Genomic DNA, 22418 nt, shown 5'->3' on the forward strand with positions numbered 1-22418 from the left:
AACTCTACAACCCAACTGCCAGATAAGAACAGGAGTTCTGGTGTTGCTAGGCAGGGATCTGGTCCAAGCAGACGCCAGATATCTGAAGCTGGAAACTCCTGAGAGATTAGACAGGTAATCCTATTGGACAGTCTGAAACACCCCCTCCAGACACAAACAGTCAGTCATACCACATCTCCTGCTCCATATGGGGCATAAAAGGACAAACATCAGAGAAAGCGAAGGTGAAAAGGAGGTGAGGGAAGGACTCACCGTGAGTGGGGCTAAGCGCCATGTTCCCAGAATTCAAAGCTTCATCAAAACGCCCATAAATCGTCTGTAACCTGTAGACAAGAGACGGGAAATGTCAGAATACACACATCTGCATGCACAAGAACACACACACACACACACACACACACACACACCAGCATAAGTGTAGCACATACCGGTACACCTGTTTGCAACAACACACACACCATCCTCAATGTCAAGGTTGACATGAAAAACATGAAGACCAAAGCAAAAACACACGTGAGTGTGTGTGTGTGTGTATACACACACACACACCGTCCTCTTGGCAGTCAAACCCTTTGACAGCTTAGCTCTCCTGATTTCTGATGATTAGCGTAGTGCCAGGCTCCTCAGCTGCATTGCATTTCCACACCGCTCAACAATTAGCCGACATTAGCATTTTCATATTGATTTATGCTCTGTATTAGCATAGCATAGTGTAGCCTAGCCGTTATCCAAATAAGAGTAGCAGTAGCATTTCCATGTGGGATGATTAATGGGTCGGCGTGTTGCTACGTAGCGTGGCAGTAGCTCCCATACTAGTGTCACACGAGTCCTCTGCTCTTTGTATCCAACATGGTGCAGTGGCTCACAGAGACGGAGTGAGGGAGGGAGAGAGGGAGCAAACGAAGAAGGGAGGGGGCAAAAGAGGGAGGGGGAACGGGGGAAGAAAGAAACAGGAGGAGACAAAGTCATACTGCACGGCGAAGCACCACCCTTTGGAAAAGGTTCAATCTCAGGCTTTGAGTGTGTTTTGCATGACGTGAGAAAACATTACTTTTTTAAACTGCTCTAATTACGTTGGTAACCGGTTTATAACAGCAATAAGGCACCCCGGGGGTTTGTGGTATGTGGCCGATATACCACGGCTTACGGCTGTATCCAGGCACTCAGTGTTGCGTCGTGCTTAATAAACAGCCCTTAGCCGTGGTATATTGGACATATACCACACCCCCCTCGTGCCTTATTGCTTAATCATGACAGTCAAACGAGTTCAATCGACATCCAGTGATGAAAAATGATCTGGCGAGTTGAATAAAAGGTGAATTATAAAACATAAAACCAACCTAAAACATTACCTCAGTTTAATATGCTGCTTGTGTTCCCATATCAGCTACAAATAGAACTCCAGGTTTTGCTCATCTAGCTAGTTAGCTACAGCAGGTTCTACCATTTCACAATAGCCTAGAATCACTAGTTATTACTTCTAAACACAATACCTTTTTTTGGGGTGGATTCTTGTTGTTTGAACAGTCACTGAGATTATATTTGGTTATCAATGCAAAATAGGTTACTTTGACAAGTGGCCTATAGACCAGATCAAGGAACCAACAGACAACAGTGCCTCCACGGCTACGGAAGGAATGATACGATGCTTATCAATATTCAGGTAGTACAAAAGTATTGGGCCATCAGGATTGCCACCAATGCTCTTTATAGGACACATCACTGCACTCCTCTGTAAACTGGTCATCTCTGTATACCCGTCGCAAGACGCACTGGTTGATGCTTATTTATAAAACCCTCTTAGGCCTCACTCCCACCCCATCTGAGATATCTACTGCAGCCCTCATCCTCCACATACAACACCCATTCTGCTAGTCACATTCTGTTAAAGGTCCCCAAAGAACACACATCCCTGGGTCGCTCCTCTTTTCAGTTCGCTGCAGCTAGCGACTGGAACGAGCTGCAAGGATGAGGGCTGCAGTAGATATCTCAGATGGGGGGGGGGGGGGGGGGGGGGTGAGGCCTAACACTCAAACTGGACAGTTTCATCTCCATCTCTTCATTCAAAGACTTAATCATAGACACTCTTACTGACAGTTGTGGCTGCTTTGTGTGATGTATTGTTGTCTCTACCTTCTTGACCTTTGTGCTGTTGTCTGTGCCCAATAATGTTTGTACCATGTTTTGTGCTGCTACCATGTTGTTGTCGTGTTGTGTTGCTACCATGTTGCGTTGTCATGCGTTGCTGCTTTGCTATGTTGTCTTAGATCTCTCTTTATGTAGTGTTGTGTTGTCTCGTTGTGATGTGTTTTGTCCTATATTTTTTTAATCCCAGGCCCCCGCCCCCGCAGGAGGCCTTTTGCCTTTTGGTAGGCCGTTATTGTAAATAAGAATTTGTTCTCCACTGACTTGCCTAGTTAAATAAAGGTTCAATAATTATAAAATGTTGAATGCCGGAGTGTATTTAGTGACGAAAAAACACCATTGCAACGCTACACTCTGTACCTTCCATCTCCGTAGTGTAGATTCCCTTTCCATGACCTCCGACAGGAAAAACACACACACAGAGGGGGGGGGGGGGGGCTTTGGCGCTGCCAGCACAGGGAACGAAAACTGCCGCTCCCTCTTTATCTCAGCATATTTACTCCCTCTGTCTCTCCTTTCTTTTCCTAAGAATGTCACATTTATCATAGATATCCCTCCTCCCTCTCCTCTTCCCTTCATTTCCTCCCTCCCTCCCCTCCTCCCAAATCGACAGACCCCCCCCCACCCAGCCGACTCGTAGAACCGAACCAGCAACCTCTCGTCCTAACCACCAGGCCACCCCCATCCAAGACTATCCCCACCCCTTCACCATCGTTCCTCACCCTTCACCTCTACATCGTTCCTCACCCTTCACCTCTACATCGTTCCTCACCCTTCACCTCTACATCGTTCCTCACCCTTCACCTCTACATCGTTCCTCACCCTTCACCTCTACATCATCGTTCCTCACCCTTCACCTCTACATCATCGTTCCTCACCCTTCATCTCCACCATCTTTCCTCACCCTTCACCTCCACCATCGTTCCTCACCCTTCACCTCCACCATCGTTCCTCACCCTTCACCTCCACCATCGTTCCTCACCCTTCATCTCCACCATCGTTCCTCACCCTTCATCTCCACCATCGTTCCTCACCCTTCATCTCCACCATCGTTCCTCACCCTTCTCCATCTCCCCATCATTCCCTCTCTGCACAGCATTCACATAGCATGCAACATGTTAATCATTCTCACAGACAGAGAGAGAGCGAGAAGGCAGAAAGACAGACAGAGAGAGAGCGAGAAGGCAGAAAGACAGACAGACAGAGAGAGAGCGAGAAGGCAGAAAGACAGACAGAGAGAGAGAACAAGAATGTAAGCTTTCTGCCCATATCAGATATGTCTATGTCCTGGGAATTGTTTTGGGTTACTCACAACCGCATGCTAATCATATTAGCCTACTTTAGCTCAACCATCCCGCAGGGAGGGACCAATCCCGTAGAGGTTAAGAGTGAGATTAACAAGATTAAATTAAGAAAAAATATATAGGTAATCAAATTGTACAACTGAAGATCAACACAGGAGGAAAGGATAAGTCTTAACTCAAACTCTGTCAATGTTAATCATGCTAGCTAGCCAAATTCAAATCTGTCAGCTAGCTTACTGTCTAGCTCCAACTGTTTACTGGTGGTAACCATAGCAACGTGGTCACTGGGGCAGCACTAGCAGAGGTGAAGGTCACTATGAGGAGAGAGCCTTACCACAGCTCTGGAGGAGGTAAAGGACACTATGAGGAGAGAGCCTTACCACAGCTCTGGAGGAGGTAAAGGACACTATGAGGAGAGAGCCTTACCACAGCTCTGGAGGAGGTAAAGGACACTATGAGGAGAGAGCCTTACCACAGCTCTGGAGGAGGTAAAGGTCAACATGAGGAGAGAGCCTTACCACAGCTCTTGAGGAGGTAAAGGTCACTATGAGGAGAGAGCCTGACCACAGCACTTGAGGAGGTAAAGGACACTGAGGAGAGAGCCTTACCACAGCACTTGAGGAGGTAAAGGACACTGAGGAGAGAGCCTTACCACAACTCTTGAGGAGGTAAAGGTCACCATGAGGAGAGAGCCTGACCACAGCTCTTGAGGAGGTAAAGGTCAACATGAGGAGAGAGCCTTACCACAGCTCTTGAGGAGGTAAAGGTCACTATGAGGAGAGAGCCTGACCACAGCTCTTGAGGAGGTAAATGTCACTATGAGGAGAGAGCCTTACCACAGCTCTTGAGGAGGTAAAGGTCACCATGAGGAGAGAGCTAGTGCAGGTAAAGGAATTGTCTGTCATCAAGAGGGTGCTACAGCACAGAGAACAGACTGTAGAGACTCCTAGAGTGAAGCTGCAGCCCCTCACCACCCCCAAGCCGCACTGGACAGAGGACCACGCAGAGACCCCTACCAGACCACTGCACCACCAAGGAGCCCCAGGCCCCCAGCGCACCCCACCCATCACCAGAGCATCACCACCTCAATCGGCTTCGCAAGACTGGACCGGGCCCAGTCTACTACCCCCCTCCACAGGGCCCAAAAGCAGGACTAGTGCAGCTACGCGGAGGTTCTTAGAGGACAGGATAATTATGTAGGATTGAGTGAGATTAAACAGCTCCTCCAATACATCAGCACTAAACACGCACATACATCAGAACAAATGTTTGCTGGTACCCTGTTTATCTCACTCTTAACTTAGCAGTTAATAGTTACTGTATTTTTTATCCAGTGTTATTCTCTCTTCTTGCAACATGAAATCGCTATCAGTTAACATGTGGAACATTCAGGGCCTAAACTCATCAACCTTTAGACTGAAGAGGTTAGATGTTGACGTCATCATTCTGCAGGAGACATGTCGTAAGGCTGACAACGTCACTCAATGTCCCACAGGCTACAGAGAGGTAATTGTGCCGTCACAGAAACACACCTCTGTCAATAGAGGCAGAGACTCTGGAGGATCATTTGGTACAAGTTTGAACTACAAATTCTAATTGATCCCCTCTAAATTGGTAAATATCACATTTGGATAAAACAGAAAAAAGAGAGAAAAAAATACTGACAGAAAAATATGTGTTCCTTTGCACAATATATATCCCCCCCCCCCCGGAATCCCCATATTACTCAGAGGAGATCTTCCCCACCCTTCAGGAAGAGACGTACCATTTCCAGACCCAGGGAAATGTGCTCATCTGTGGGGACACAAATGCACGCACAGAAACACTACCTGATCTAACGAGCACACGAGGGGACAGCTTTATTACAGGCCATACTGTTTCTAACTGTCTTAATCTCCCCTATAGAAACAACAGTGACAGCACTGTCAACAAAACCCGGATAGGATCTGTTGCAGCTCTGTAGAAGCCTGGGTCTGTATTTTGTCAATGGTAGGTGACTCTTTGGGGAGATTCAACTATTGCTCACAGCACAGTGATTACAGACATTGACCCTTTCTCTCTCAGCTCATTCACTGTCAAGTCACTAACACCTCTGTCTGATCACAGCCTAATTACCTTGTTCTTCAAAAAAACAGACATGGAAACAACCACACATTCACAGCCCAGTAAGCTGTACAACCAGTAACCAAAATATCCAAACACTCACAGTAAAGAAGGCATCGATCTAGCAGTAAAAAACGAACTACAGTTGAAGTCTGAAGTTTACATACACTTTAGTCAAATAAACTGTTTTTCACAATTCCTGACATTTAATCCTAGTAAAAATTCCCTGTCTTAGGTCAGTTAGGATCACCACTTTGTTTCAAGAATGTGAAATGTCAGAATAATAGTAGAGAGAATTATTTATTTCAGCTTTTATTTCTTTCATCACATTCCCAGTGGGTCAGAAGTTTACATACACTCAATTAGTATTTGGTAGCATTGCCTTTAAATTGTTTAACTTGGGTCAAACGTTTTGGGTAGCCTTCCACAAGCTACCCACAGTAAGTTGGGTGAATTTTGGCCCATTCCTCCTGACAGAGCTGGTGGAACTGAGTCAGGTTTGTAGGCCTCCTTGCTCGCACACGCTATTTCAGTTCTGCCCACAAATGTTCTATAGGATTGAGGTCAGGGCTTTGTGATGGCCACTCCAATACCTTGACTTTGTTGTCCTTTTTTCCACAACTTTGGAAGTATGCTTGGGGTCATTGTCCAATTGAAAGACCCATTTGCAACCAAGCTTTAACTTCCTGAGTGATGTCTTGAGATGTTGCTTTAATATATCCACACATTTTTCCTGCCTCGTGATGTTGTTATCTATTTTGTCTGGTGCACCAGTCCCTCCTGCAGCAAAGCACCCCCACAACATGATGCTGCCACCCCCGTGCTTCACGGTTGGGATGGTGTTCTTCGGCTTGCAAGCATCCCCCTTTTCCCTCCAAACATAACGATGGTCATTATGGCCAAACAATTCTATTTTTGTTTCATCAGACCAAAAAGTACGATCTTTGTCCCCATGTGCAGTTGCAAACCGTAGTCTGGCTTTTTTAATGGCGGTTTTGGAGCAGTGGCTTCTTCCTTGCTGAGCGGTCTTTCAGCTTATGTCAATATAGGACTTGTTTTACTGTGGATATAGATACTTTTGTACCCGTTTCCTCCAGCATCTTCACAAGGTCCTTTGCTGTTGTTCTGGGATTGATTCACACCAAAGTACGTTCATCTCTAGGAGACAGAACGCGTCTCCTTTCTGAGCGGTATGATGGCTGCGTGGTCCCATGGTGTTTATACTTGCGTACTATTGTTTGTACAGATGAACGTGGTACCTTCAGGCGTTTGGAAATTGCTCCCAAGGATGAACCAGACTTGTGGAGGTCTACAATTTTTTTCGGAGGTCTTGACTGATTTCTTTAGATTTTCCCATGATGTCAAGCGAAGAGGCACTGAGTTTGAAGGTAGGCTTTGAAATACATCCACAGGTACACCTCCAATTGACACAAATAATGTCAATTAGCCTATCAGAAGCTTCTAAAGCCATGACATAATTTCCTGGAATTTTTCAAGCTGTTTAAAAGGCACAGTCAACTTAGTGTATGTAAACTTCTGCCCCACTGGAATTGTGATACAGTGAATTATAAGTGAAATAATCTGTCTGTAAACAATTGTTGGAAAAATGACTTGTGTCATGCACAAAGTAGATGTCCTAACCGACTTGCCAAAACTATAATTTGTTAACAAGAAATTTGTGGAGTGGTTGAAAAACGAGTTTTAATGACTCCAACCTAAGTGTATGTAAACTTCCGACTTCAACTGTGTGTGTGTGTGTGTGTGTGTGTGTGTGTGTGTGTGTGTGTGTGTGTGTGTGTGTGTGTGTGTGTGTATGCATTCATATAAAAAAATAAAAAATAAATATGCATATAAAAAAATAAATATGCATATAAAAAAATAAAAAATAAAATATATATATATATATATATATATATATATATATATATATATATATATATATATATATATATATATATATATATTCAGGAAAACAGCAAAAGAAGCACAACTGAAATTGTTCAAATTAAATAAAAAAAGACCACAGATGACAACTGGTTTGATGCAGATTGTAAAATGATGAGGAAAAACTTAGAACACTGTCCAACCAAAAGCACAGTGACCCAAATAATGGTGAATTACGCCTTCATTACTGTGAGACTTTAAAACTCTATAAACGTAACACTCAGAACCAAAAAAGCACAGTACAACAGCAAGCAGCTGACACTAATTGAGGAGTCCATAAACACAAACAACTTCTGGCCAAATTGGAACAACCTAAAAGTTATATATAAGTGGAATTAGCGATACAAAATGGTGACATATGGACAATCCATTTTAAAACACAACACAACACCGCTCGAGTTGATGCAAACGCAGAACAACACCAAATTCATGAGAAGTTGAATGGATTAGAAAAAGACTCCCAAATTACTGACCAGGAGCTCTATAAGAAACTTCAGGCCCTCAAACGTAAGAAAGCATGAGGACCTGATGGCATCCTAAATGAGATGCTCAAATTCACAAGTGCAAAATGTCAATTGGCTAGAATAAAACAGTTTAATTTGATCCTGAGTGTAGGTTATTTCCCTGACATCTGGAATCGAGGACTCATAACCCCAATCTTTAAGAACGGAGACAAATTTGACCGCAACAATTACAGAGGCATTTGTGTGAACAGTAACCTGGGGAAGGTTTTCTGTAGTATTATCAATGTAAGAGTTCTAAACTTCCTTAATAAGCACAATGTCTTGAGTAAAAGCCAAATTGGATTTATACCAAAACCAATCATATTTACACCCTACACACCCTGATTGATAAACATGTCCACCAAAATAATAACAAAATATACGCTTGCTTTATCGACTTCCAAAAAGCATTTGATTCTATTTGGCATACAGGACTGTTCTAAAAAGTCATTGAAAGTGGTGTAGGGAGTAAAATATATGACATAATTAAATCAATACGTGCAGCATCAAAATTGGCAAGAAAATAACAGAATTATTTAACCAGGGCCGGGCCTTCGCCAAAGTTGCAATCTGAGCCCTACACTCTTCAATATTTACATCAACGAATTGGCCACTATTCTATAAAAATCCTCAGCCCCATTTCCCCAAATGTAATTATTAATTATGTTATTATTATAAATCTCCAAACAATGCTTTGGCAATATCTACATTGTTACCTCATGCCAATAAAGCACATTTTATTGAAATTGATAGACAGAGACAGAAGTCAGAAAGATAGAGTCAGAAAGAGAGAGAGAAGGCAGAAAGAGTCAGAAAGAGAGGGAAGGCAGAAAGAGAGAGAGAAGGCAGAAAGAGAGAGAGAAGGCAGAAAGAGAGGGGAGGCAGAAAGAGTCAGAAAGAGAGGGAAGGCAGAAAGAGAGAGAGAAGGCAGAAAGAGAGAGAGAAGGCAGAAAGATAGTCAGAAAGAGAGAGAGAAGGCAGAAAGAGAGAGAGAAGTCAGAAAGATAGAGTCAGAAAGAGAGAGAGAAGGCAGAAAGATAGAGTCAGAAAGAGAGAGAGAAGGCAGAAAGATAGAGTCAGAAAGAGAGAGAGAAGGCAGAAAGATAGAGTCAGAAAGAGAGAGAGAAGGCAGAAAGATAGAGGCAGAAAGAGAGAGGGAAGGCAGAAAGAGAGAGGGAAGGCAGAAAGAGGGAAGGCAGAAAGAGAGAGAGAAGGCAGAAAGAGAGAGAGAAGGCAGAAAGAGAGAGAGAAGGCAGAAAGAGAGAGGGAAGGCAGAAAGAGAGGGGAGGCAGAAAGAGAGGGGAGGCAGAAAGAGAGGGGAGGCAGAAAGAGAGGGGAGGCAGAAAGAGAGGGGAGGCAGAAAGAGAGGGGAGGCAGAAAGAGAGAGGGAAGGCAGAAAGAGAGAGGGAAGGCAGAAAGAGAGGGAAGGCAGAAAGAGAGAGAGAAGGCAGAAAGATAGAGTCAGAAAGAGAGAGAGAAGGCAGAAAGAGAGAGGGAAGGCAGAAAGAGAGAGGGAAGGCAGAAAGAGAGAGGGAAGGCAGAAAGAGAGGGAAGGCAGAAAGAGAGAGAAGGCAGAAAGAGAGAGAGAAGGCAGAAAGAGAGAGAGAAGGCAGAAAGAGAGAGGGATGGCAGAAAGAGAGAGGGAAGGCAGAAAGAGAGAGGGAAGGCAGAAAGAGAGAGGGAAGGCAGAAAGAGAGAGGGAAGGCAGAAAGAGAGAGAGAAGGCAGAAAGAGAGAGGGAAGGCAGAAAGAGAGAGGGAAGGCAGAAAGAGAGAGGGAAGGCAGAAAGAGAGAGAGAAGGCAGAAAGAGAGAGAGAAGGCAGAAAGAGAGAGGGAAGGCAGAAAGAGAGAGGGAAGGCAGAAAGAGAGAGAGAAGGCAGAAAGAGAGAGGGAAGGCAGAAAGAGAGGGGAGGCAGAAAGAGAGGGGAGGCAGAAAGAGAGGGGAGGCAGAAAGAGAGGGGAGGCAGAAAGAGAGGGGAGGCAGAAAGAGAGGGAAGGCAGAAAGAGAGGGAAGGCAGAAAGAGAGAAAAGGCAGAAAGTGAGAGAAGGCAGAGAGAGAGAGACGGCAGAGAGGAGGCTGTGTGTGCTCAGAATGACAACACTACGGACTCCTTATTACGGTAACCACGGTGACCAGAGCAAGTACACTCAATGGACCTCTTCAGAGACGACACACTCCTCCCTCTCTTCCTCTGTCCTCCTCTTCATTGTCCAGTATAAAGAGTCTCTGTGTGTGACTGTGTGAGGGGCAGAGTGGAGCATGGTGTGGACTGGGACAGAGATACCACGGGATGTAACATACACTTAGTATTCACAGTGCAAACCACTGACAGAGGTCACTCGCCAGTAAAAAGCACACAGTAACAAAACCTGCAGACTAGACCGACCGACCAGCTCATTTTAGACTTATTTTATACAGACCAGCATTCAACAGGTTTCTCCAAAAGTGTCAACAATGATGGAGTGACACAAACACACACACACAGAGACTCACCGTGCGGCAGGCAGGCCACTCTTTCCCAGGTCGGCTCTGACTCTCTCTCCTATGTGGCGATACACATCCACCAGCGATGCTGTGGCAGCCTCACGCACCTGCACACAGGACACACAACATCCCACAATATAGGTTATCCGGTATCTACATAACTAAATAATGAAAATATATATTATGCAATTCATGTTGTTAGCAGATCTCTTAACAGGGGGATGAGCATCGAACATTGTTTAGTGTGATTGTAATGACCCTTGACTGTAAACACGAGCATCATAAAACAAACTCCGGGCATACAGGATGAGTGGCATCAGATAACTCTGACCGGCCTAGCGAGAGTAAGGCGTTACCCTGCCCTTGTGTGTGTGTGTTGTGTGTGTGTGTGTCTGTATTATATATTTCTGAGGTGTATGTATTCTGTGTGTGTGTGTGTGTGTGTGTGTGTATATATTTCTGAGGTGTATGTATTCTGTGTGTGTGTGTGTGTGTGTGTATGTGTGTGTGTGTGTGTGTGTGTGTGTGTGTGTGTGTGTGTGTGTGTGTGTATATATTTCTGATGTGTATGTATTCTGTGTGTGTGTGTGTGTGTGTGTGTGTGTGTATATTTCTGAGGTGTATGTATTCTGTGTGTGTGTGTGTGTGTGTGTGTGTGTGTATATATATATTTCTGAGGTGTATGTATTCTGTGTGTGTGTGTGTGTGTGTGTGTGTGTGTGTGTGTGTGTGTGTGTGTGTGGTGTTTCTACAGTGCCTTCAGTGCCTTCAATACAGAATTCTCATTTACACAAGTATTCATACCCCTATAAATGTTAGAATCCCCTTTGGCAGCGATTACAGCTGTGAGTCTTTCTGGGTAAGTCTCTAAGAGTGTCTACAGCTGTGAGTCTTTCTGGGTAAGTCTCTAAGAGTGATTACAGCTGTGAGTCTTTCTGGGTAAGTCTCTAAGAGTGTCTACAGCTGTGAGTCTTTCTGGGTAAGTCTCTAAGAGTGATTACAGCTGTGAGTCTTTCTGGGTAAGTCTCTAAGAGTGATTACAGATGTGAGTCTTTCTGGGTAAGTCTCTAAGAGTGTCTACAGCTGTGAGTCTTTCTGGGTAAGTCTCTAAGAGTGATTACAGATGTGAGTCTTTCTGGGTAAGTCTAAGAGCTTTGCACACCTGGATGGAACAATATTATCACATTTTTAAAAATGTATGTGAAAATTCTTCTCTGTCAAGTTGGTTGTTGATCATTGCTAGACAGCGATTTTCAAGTCTTGACATAAATTTTCAAGCTGATTTAAATCAAAACTGTAACTAGGCCACTCAGGAACATTCAATGTCATCTTGGTAAGCAACTCCAGTGTGTTTTACGTTATTGTCCTGCTGAAAGGTGAATTTGTTTCCCAGTGTCTGTTGGAAAGCAGACTGAACCAGGTTTTCCTCTAGGATTTAGCCTGTGATTATAGCTTTTCTTTTTATCTTAAACTCCCAAGTGGTTGCTGATGACAAGCATACCCATAACATGATGCAGCCACCAGCATGCTTGAAAATATGAAGAGTGGTACTCAGTGATGTGTCGTGTTGGATTTGCCCCAAACATAACACTTGTATTCAGGCTAAAGATAATTTCTTTGCCACATTTCTTGCAGTTTTACTTTAGTGCCTTGTTGCAAACAGGATGCATGTTTTGGAATATTTGTATTCTGTACAGGCTTCGTTTTCACAATGTTGTTGATCCATCCTCAGTTTTGTCATATTACAGCCATTAGAGTTTAACTGTTTTAAAGTCACTATTGGCCTCATGGTGAAATCCCTGAGCGGTTTCCTTCCTTCCTCTCCGTTAACGGAGTTAGGAACGACGCCTGTATCTTTGTAGTGACAGTACACCATCCAAAGGGTTCGCTCATCCAGCTATTTAACGTGTTTCAGTTGTGAAACCAGGGTTCTCTCTCATCCAGCTATTTAACGTGTTTCAGTGGTGAAGCCAGGGTTCTCTCTCATCCAGCTATTTAACGTGTTTCAGTGGTGAAACCAGGGTTCTCTCTCACCCAGCTATTTAACATGTTTCAGTGGTGAAACCAGGGTTCTCTCTCACCCAGCTATTTAACGTGTTTCAGTGGTGAAACCAGGGTTCTCTCTCACCCAGCTATTTAACGTGTTTCAGTGGTGAAGCCAGGGTTCTCTCACCCAGCTATTTAACGTGTTTCAGTGGTGAAGCCAGGGTTCTCTCTCACCCAGCTATTTAACGTGTTTCAGTGGTGAAGCCAGGGTTCTCTCTCACCCAGCTATTTAACGTGTTTCAGTGGTGAAACCAGGGTTCTCTCTCAACCAGCTATTTAACGTGTTTCAGTGGGGAAACCAGGGTTCTCGCTCAACCAGCTATTTAACGTGTTTCAGTGGGGAAACCAGGGTTCTCTCTCACCCAGCTATTTAACGTGTTTCAGTGGTGAAACCAGGGTTCTCTCTCACCCAGCTATTTAACGTGTTTCAGTGGTGAAACCAGGGTTCTCTCTCACCCAGCTATTTAACGTGTTTCAGTGGTGAAACCAGGGTTCTCTCTCACCCAGCTATTTAACGTGTTTCAGTGGTGAAACCAGGGTTCTCTCTCACCCAGCTATTTAACGTGTTTCAGTGGTGAAACCAGGGTTCTCTCTCACCCAGCTATTTAACGTGTTTCAGTGGTGAAGCCAGGGTTCTCTCTCACCCAACTATTTAACGTGTTTCAGTGGTGAAACCAGGGTTCTCTCTCACCCAGCTATTTAACGTGTTTCAGTGGTGAAACCAGGGTTCTCTCTCAACCAGCTATTTAACGTGTTTCAGTGGTGAAACCAGGGTTCTCTCTCACCCAGCTATTTAACGTGTTTCAGTGGTGAAACCAGGGTTCTCTCTCAACCAGCTATTTAACGTGTTTCAGTGGTGAAACCAGGGTTCTCTCTCACCCAGCTATTTAACGTGTTTCAGTGGTGAAGCCAGGGTTCTCTCTCACCCAGCTATTTAACGTGTTTCAGTGGTGAAGCCAGGGTTCTCTCTCACCCAACTATTTAACGTGTTTCAGTGGTGAAACCAGGGTTCTCTCTCAACCAGCTATTTAACGTGTTTCAGTGGTGAAACCAGGGTTCTCTCTCAACCAGCTATTTAACAGTCTCCCATTGACTGTAACAGGGTTCTCTCTCAACCAGCTATTTAACAGTCTCCCATTGACTGTAACAGGGTTCTCTCTCAACCAACTATTTAACAGTCTCCCATTGACTGTCTAACAGGGTAAAGGATTATAATGAGTAACTCCAGCACACCGGCATTTCTGTATTGTTGAATACTTCACCATAGAAACGCAATGACTAGAACTTCTATGTGCTCCACAATGTGTTTAATGGAACTCACACTAATATCAGTTCTATGTTACAGGGCTTTCTCTCCATGTTACATTAAAACCTGTTTCTGGAGAGCTACCGTCCTGTAGGTTCACTCCAACCCTAATGTAGCGCACCTGATTCTAGTAATTAGCTGGTTGATGAGGTGAATCAGGTTAGATACAACTGAGATTGGAGTGAAAACCTACAGGAGGGTAGCTCTCCAGGAACAGGGTTGGAGTTAAAACCTATAGGAGGGTTTCTCTCCAGGAACAGGGTTGGAGTTAAAACCTACAGGAGGGTTTCTCTCCAGGAACAGGGTTGGAGTTAAAACCTACAGGAGGGTTTCTCTCCAGGAACAGGGTTGGAGTTAAAACCTACAGGAGGGTTTCTCTCCAGGAACAGGGTTGGAGTTAAAACCTACAGGAGGGTCTCTCTCCAGGAACAGGGTTGGAGTTAAAACCTACAGGAGGGTTTCTCTCCAGGAACAGGGTTGGAGTTAAAACCTACAGGAGGGTCTCTCTCCAGGAACAGGGTTGGAGTTAAAACCTACAGGAGGGTATCTCTCCAGGAACAGGGTTGGAGTTAAAACCTACAGGAGGGTATCTCTCCAGGAACAGGGTTGGGGTTAAAACCTACAGGAGGGTGTCTCTCCAGGAACAGGGTTGGAGTTAAAACCTACAGGAGGGTCTCTCTCCAGGAACAGGGTTGGAGTTAAAACCTACAGGAGGGTTTCTCTCCAGGAACAGGGTTGGAGTTAAAACCTACAGGAGGGTATCTCTCCAGGAACAGGGTTGGAGTTAAAACCTACAGGAGGGTCTCTCTCCAGGAACAGGGTTGGAGTTAAAACCTACAGGAGGGTCTCTCTCCAGGAACAGGGTTGGAGTTAAAACCTACAGGAGGGTGTCTCTCCAGGAACAGGGTTGGAGTTAAAACCTACAGGAGGGTCTCTCTCCAGGAACAGGGTTGGAGTTAAAACCTACAGGAGGGTTTCTCTCCAGGAACAGGGTTGGAGTTAAAACCTACAGGAGGGTCTCTCTCCAGGAACAGGGTTGGAGTTAAAACCTACAGGAGGGTCTCTCTCCAGGAACAGGGTTGGAGTTAAAACCTACAGGAGGGTTTCTCTCCAGGAACAGGGTTGGAGTTAAAACCTACAGGAGGGTTTCTCTCCAGGAACAGGGTTGGAGTTAAAACCTACAGGAGGGTTTCTCTCCAGGAACAGGGTTGGAGACCACTGCTTTTGGATGTTTTTAATACAGCCAGGGACAGAGACCAGGGACAGAGACCAGGGACAGAGACCAGGGACAGAGACCAGGGACAGAGACCAGGGACAGAGACCAGGGACAGAGACCAGGGACAGAGACCAGGGACAGAGACCAGGGACAAAAAGGGATTCAGATTCGCTCAGACTCTCACCTGTGGGTTCTGGTCTCCAGTTAGAGTGCAGAGGTGGGGAACGATCTTACTGAGACGCAACGCCTGAGCACCATACCTGAGAGAGGGAAGGAGGGAGAGAAGGAGAAATAGAGGGGGAGGGAGAGGGTATGAGTGAGAGGGGGTGGGGGGGAGACAGTATAAATTTAGCAGTGTAACCCACCATTCTGCAACATTCACCAGCAGACCAGAGAGACACCTTTAGCCTTTTACTGCATCGCATGTAGCAGCTTAGCATTTAGCACAACAGTGCTGCTATTAGCAAGATGATGCAACAATCAGTGAAGGCGATTCCAGCTTTACAGCGGGGATTGGGCAACTACAGTCCCCTGAAGACACAGCTGATTGGCTGTCACACTTCTGCCCAGACTCATCATGATCTACAGTTCAGAACGCAGTGACTTTAATAAAGTCAGCTGTGTTTGCTAGGGATGGGGAAAATGTGTGCCAGCACTCAGACCCTCGTGGACTGGAGTTGCCCATCCTTACTTTACTTAAAAACCTTTGGTAAAAATACTCGTCAGCTACACATACTACTCAAATGTAAACTTGTGTATTTGCTATGTCTCGACTAGTAGAGCACGATGCTCGCCCCCCCCTTGAAGCAGGGCATTGGGAACAGAATTGTCTCATTGAGCCAACACTCCTACAGTATAAATGGTAATGGCAGAGCAATATTTTTGAAATGGCTGAAATGTATAGACACATTTTTCTAATATTTAAAAATACTTTTATTGTTTTCACACTTGAAAATTCCAGTAACAGCCTGTTACATTCTGAAATTGTCGTGCTGGCTGCCGGATGCACAAAGTCATGTAAAACTATGAGAGCCCATGCCCCACCACCAAAAACATGTCAAATGTAGATCATACAAACAGGATAGGTTTTTTTCATTTGTAACATTGTGTGGTAATTTCAGAGCCCAGAGTGTTTCCTGATCTGGTAGTAGGCTAACCTAACCGGACCCTAGTTGTAAGGTATGACAGTAACAAACCAGCTGTAAAAAACAATGGTTTGATATGGGCTATGATGGGACCAGATCACTTTTTCTAAATCAGGTCAGGTGTTTTTTAAGGTCCTGGAAAAACTCCTGGCCCTAGAGAGGATGAAAACATGAAAAGCCTTTACAGACAAACAATGAGACCACTGCAATTGGACAAAAACTAACAAAAAACTATTTATTAACAATAAAACCTCTGCATATTTTATTTGTATTTATTTAACCTTTATTTAACTAGGCAAATCAGTTGAGAACAAATTCTTATTGACAACGACGGCCTACACCGGTCAAACCCGGACGACGCTGGGCCAATTGTGCGCCACCCTATGGGACTCCCAATCACGGCCGGTTGTGATACAGCCTGAATGGGTTACATCATGTTGGCCTTTCCATCTGGAATTTGAAAAGACACCTATACAGTATGTCATCACTATTGTCTTGTTTGATTCATTCCAGTCAATCAGATTGGATTAAAAAGGCCTAGGTATAAATCAAACTCTCTCAGAACACAAATAGGCCTATTTTAGGCTATAGCTTAGGCTGGCCCACATGCAATCACACCGCATAGGCTTCTCTAGGCTACCTGCAGCTGTGGTTGTCATCAGTAGGCTACCTGCAGGTGTGGTTGTCATGTGTAGGCTACCTGCAGGTGTGGTTGTCATGTGTAGGCTACCTGCAGGTGTGGTTGTCATGTGTAGGCTACCTGCAGGTGTGGTTGTCATGTGTAGGCTACCTGCAGGTGTGGTTGTCATCAGTAGGCTACCTGCAGGTGTGGTTGTCATCAGTAGGCTACCTGCAGCTGTGGTTGTCATCAGTAGGCTACCTGCAGCTGTGGTTGTCATCAGTAGGCTACCTGCAGCTGTGGTTGTCATCAGTAGGCCACCTGCAGCTGTGGTTGTCATCAGAGCTGTCTTTGTCACAGCTGCAGGTAGCCTCCCATAGTCTGTTCTGGACTTGGGGACTGTGAAGAGACCACTGGTGGCATGTCTTGTGGGGTGTGCATGGGTGTCCAAGCTGTGTGCCAGTAGTTTAGACAGACAGCTCGGTGCATTCAACATGTCAATACCTCTCATAAATATAAGTAGTGATGAAGTCAATCTCTCCTCTACTTTCAGCCAGGAGAGATTGACATGCATATTATTAATATTAGCTCTCTGTGTACATCCAAGAGCCAGCCGTGCTGGACCAGACAGGACTGGCAAAAAGTGCTCTTCACTGACGCGGTTTTGTCTCACCAGGGGTGATGGTCGGATTCGTGTTTATCATCGAAGGAATGAGCGTTACACCGAGGCCTATACTCTGGAGCGGGATCGATTTGGAGGTGGAGGGTCCATCATGGTCTGGGGTGGTGTGTAACAGCATCATCGGACTGAGCTTGTTGTCATTGCAGGCAATCTCAACGCTGTGTGTTACAGGGAAGACATCCTCCTCCCACATGTGGTACCCTTCCTGCAGGCTCATCCTGACATGACCCTCCAGCATGACAATGCCACCAGCCATACTGCTCATTCTGTGCGTGATTTCCTGCAACACAGGAATCGCAGTGTTCTGCCATGGCCAGCGAAGAGCCCGGATCTGAATTCCATTGAGCACGTCTGGGACCTGTTGGATCGGAGGGTGAGGGCCTCCTCCCCCAGAAATGTCCGGGAACTTGAAGGTGTCTTGGTGAAAGAGTGGGGTAACATCTCACAGCAAGAACTGGCAAATCTGGTGCAGTCCATGAGGAGGAGATGCACTGCACTACTTAATGCAGCTGGTGGCCACACCAGATACTGACTGTAACTTTTCATTTTGACCCTTTAACAGAAATTGAATAATGTGTCCCTGAACAGTCACGACTGTGGAACTTGTTCAGTTTATGTCTCAGTTGTTGAATCTTATGTTCATACAAATATGTACACATGTTAAGTTTGCTGAAAATAAACGCAGTTGACATTGAGAGGACTAGAGGTCGACCGATTAATCGGAATGGCCAATTAATTAGGGACGATTTCAAGTTGTCATAACAAATCGGTAATCTGCATTTTTGGACGCCGATCATGGCCGATTACACTGCACTCCACGAGGAGACTGCGTGGCAGGCTGACTACCTGTTATGCGAGTGCAGCAAGGAGCCAAGGTAAGGTGCTAGCTAGCATTAAAACTTATCTTATAAAAAAACAATCATAACATAATCACTAGTTAACTACACATGGTTGATGATATTACTAGTTTATCTAGCTTGTCCTGCGTTGCATATAATCGATGCGGTGCCTGTTACTTTATCATTGAATCACAGCCAACTTCGCCAAACGGGTGATGATTTAACAAAAGCGCATTTGCAAAAAAAGCACAATCGTTGCACGAATGTACCTAACCATAAACATCAATGCCTTTCTTAAAATCAATACACAGAAGTATATTTTAATAAACCTGCATATTTAGTTAAAAGAAATTCAGGTTAGCAAGCAATATTAGTCTAGGGAAAAGGTGTCACTTCTCTTGCGTTCATTGCACGCAGAGTCAGGGTATATGCAACAGTTTGGGCCGCCTGGCTCGTTGCAAACTAATTTGCCAGAATTGTACGTAATTATAACTTAACATTGAAGGTTGTGCAGCAATGTAACATGAATATTTAGACTGATGGATGCCACCCGTTAAACAAAATACAGAACGGTTCCGTATTTCACTGAAAGAATAAACGTTTTGTTTTCGAAATGATAGTTTCCGGATTTGACCATAGTAATGACCAAAGGCTCGTATGTCTGTGTTTGATTATATTATAATTAAGTCTATGATTTGAGAGAGCAGTCTGACAGTGGTGGTAGGCAGCAACAGGCTCGTAAGCATTCATTCAAACAGCACTTTCCTGCGTTTGCCAGCAGCTCTTCGCTGTGCTTCAAGCACAGCGCTGTTTATGACTTCAAGCCTATCAACTCATAAACAGCGCAGTGCTTGAAGGTATATGAAATACAAATGGTATAGAGGGAAATAGTCCTATAATAACTACAACCTGAAAAACTTCTTACCTGGGAATATTGAAGACTCGTGTTAAAAGGAACCACCAGCTTTCATATGTTCTCATGTTCTGAGCAAGGAACTTAAACGTTAGCTTTCTAACATTTGTCTACCTTTGTTTAAGGTCAGTTAAGAAAAAATTCTTATTTTCAAAGGGGTTAGTGGGTTAACTGCCTTGTTCAGGGGCAGAATGACCGATTTTTTACCTTGTCAGCTCAGGGATTCGATCTAGCAACCTTTCGGTTACAAGTCCAACGCTCTAACCACTAGGCTACCTGCCGCCCCATATGCCACATGGCACATATTGCACTTTTACTTTCTTCTCCAACACTTTGTTTTTGCATTATTTAAACCAAATTGAACATGTTTCATTATTTATTTGAGACTAAATAGATTTTATTAAGTTAAAATAAGTGTCATTATTACAAATATATATACACTGGGGAGAACAAGTATTTGACACACTGACGATTTTGCAGATTTTCCTACTTACAAAGCCTGTAAAGGTCTGTCATTTTTATCATAGGTACACTTCAACTGTGAGAGACGGAATCTAAAACAAAAATCCAGAAAAAAATCATACAATGTGATTAAGTAATTAATTTGCATTTTATTGCATGACATAAGTATTTGATACATCAGAAAAGCAGTACTTAATATTTGGTACCGAAACCTTTGTTTGCAATTACAGAGATCATACGTTTCCTGTAGTTCTTGACCAGGTTTGCACACACTGCAGCAGGGATTTTGGCCCACTCCTCCATACAGACCTTCTCCAGATCCTTCAGGTTTCGGGGCTGTCGCTGGGCAATACGGACTTTCAACTCCCTCCAAAGATTTTCTATTGGGTTCAGATCTGGAGAGTGGCTAGGCCACTCCAGGACCTTGAGATGCTTCTTACGGAGCCACTCCTTAGTTGCCCTGGCTGTGTGTTTCGGGTCGTTGTCATGCTGGAAGACCCAGCCACGACCCATCTTCAATGCTCTTACTGAGGGAAGGAGGTTGTTGGCCGAGATCTCGCGATACATGGCCCCATCCATCCTCCCCTCAATACGGTGCAGTCGTCCTGTCCCCTTTGCAGAAAAGCATCCCCAAAGAATGATGTTTCCACCTCCATGCTTCACGGTTGGGATGGTGTTCTTGGGGTTGTACTCATCCTTCTTCTTCCTACAAACACGGCGAGTGGAGTTTAGACCAAAAAGCTCTATTTTTGTCTCATCAGACCACATGACCTTCTCCCATTCCTCCTCTGGATCATCCAGATGGCCATGGGCAAACTTCAGACGGGCCTGGACATGCGCGTGCTTGAGTAGGCGGACCTTGCGTGCGCTGCAGGATATTAATCCATGACGGCGTAGTGTGTTACTAATGGTTTTCTTTGCGACTGTGGTCCCAGCTCTCTTCAGGTCATTGACCAGGTCCTGCCGTGTAGTTCTGGGCTGATCCCTCACCTTCCTCATGATCATTGATGCCCCACGAGGTGAGATCTTGCATGGAGCCCCAGACCGAGGGTGATTGACCGTCATCTTGAACTTCTTCCATTTTCTAATAATTGCGCCAACAGTTGTTGCCTTCTCACCAAGCTGCTTGCCTATTGTCTGTAGCCCATCCCAGCCTTGTGCAGGTCTACAATTTTATGATGTCCTTACACAGCTCTCTGGTCTTGGCCATTGTGGAGAGGTTGGAGTCTGTTTGATTGAGTGTGTGGACAGGTGTCTTTTATACAGGTAACGAGTTCAAACAGGTGCAGTTAATACAGGTAATGAGTGGAGAACAGGAGGGCTTCTTAAAGAAAAACTAACAGGTCTGTGAGACGGAATTCTTACTGGTTGGTAGGTGATCAAATACTTATGTCATGCAATAAAATGCAAATGAATTACTTAAAAATCATACAATGTGATTTTCTGGATTTTTTTACAGACCTCTACATGCTTTGTAAGTAACGCGCCAAATAAATGGACATTTTGGATATATATCGACGGAATTAATCGAACAAAAGGACCATTTGTGATGTTTATGGGACATATTGGAGTGCCAACAGAAGAAGCTCGTCAAAGGTAAGGCATGAATTATATTTTTTATTTCTGCGTTTTGTGTCGCGTCTGCAGGGTTGAAATATGCTTTTCTCTCTTTGTTTACTCTGTTGCTATCCTCATAATAGCATCGTTTGCTTTCGCCGTAAAGCATTTTTTAAATCTGACACGGCTGGATTCACAACAAGTGTAGCTTTAATTTGGTATATTGAATGTGTGATTTCATGAAAGTTAAATTTTTATAGTAATTTATTTGAATTTGGCGCTCTGCATTTTCACTGGATGTTGGCCAGGTGGGACGCTACCGTCCCACATATCCCAGAGAGGTTAACCCATAGAATACACCCAGTTGGATACTTTAAAAATGTGAATGTTAAAACAGGCTTTTGGGCACCAGAGTCCTCTATAGAACTCTATGGTGTGTCTATCCCGGTCCCTCAAAAAAAACAGATGTTCCATGTAAGCAGCAGTACGGGGATATCAGCGGTCTCACTCTCCATATGACCTGTGACCTATGGAAGTGATTGATGGTGAAAGAGGAAGTACTCACGTGTTGAGCGTGGCGCAAAGAACCAGACACACCCCCTCTCTGCTGCGGAAGTTCTTATGTTTAAAACCAGGAAGCAACCTCTCCCACACATACTACAGATTGAGAGAGAGAAAGAGAGCGAGAGAGAGAAAGAGAGAGAGGGAGAGAGAGACAAGAGAAAGACAGAGAGAGAGAGAGAGATATTATTTGAAACCAAGGACTGATCACCCCAATCCACAAAAGTGGAGACAAATTTGACCCCAATAACTACCGTGGGATATGTGTCAACAGCAACCTTGGGAAAATCCACTGCATTATCATTAACAACAGACTCGTACATTTCCTCAATGAAAACAATGTAGTGAGCAAATGTCAAATTGGCGTTTTACCAAATTACCGTATGAGGGCCTGTTTTACAAATTTATGGAAAGTGGTGTTGGGGGAAGAAACATACGCCATTGTAAAATCCATGTACGCAAACAACAAGTGAGCAGTTAAAATTGGCAAAAAAATATATTAAAAAATCCACAGGGCCGTGGGGTGAGACAGGGATGCAGCTTAAGCCCCACCCTCTTGAACATGCATATCAACGAATTGGCGAGGACA

General features: G+C 44.4%; 1 protein-coding gene across 24 annotated transcripts in view; it reads right to left on the minus strand.

Moving 5' to 3' along the window:
- The window catches only part of LOC129830734 (CLIP-associating protein 2-like), a 125698-nt gene that overhangs the window by 82984 nt on the left and 20296 nt on the right, over positions 1–22418 (minus strand). For 21 of the 24 annotated variants that reach the window (XM_055893399.1, XM_055893393.1, XM_055893396.1 and 18 more), the window contains exons 4-7: positions 21834–21925; positions 15236–15311; positions 10493–10590; positions 253–323 (exon numbers count right to left, since the gene is read on the minus strand). In XM_055893399.1, the coding sequence (XP_055749374.1) occupies positions 253–323; positions 10493–10590; positions 15236–15311; positions 21834–21925 (337 nt within the window). Of the gene's footprint in view, positions 1–252; positions 324–428; positions 894–10492; positions 10591–15235; positions 15312–21833; positions 21926–22418 lie in introns of those variants that run through there. The other 3 variants (XM_055893406.1, XM_055893405.1, XM_055893404.1) reach the window with 3 other exon arrangements.

The sequence above is a fragment of the Salvelinus fontinalis genome, chromosome 32 (genome assembly GCF_029448725.1).
Source record: "Salvelinus fontinalis isolate EN_2023a chromosome 32, ASM2944872v1, whole genome shotgun sequence".
NCBI classification, from domain to species: Eukaryota; Metazoa; Chordata; class Actinopteri; order Salmoniformes; family Salmonidae; genus Salvelinus; species Salvelinus fontinalis.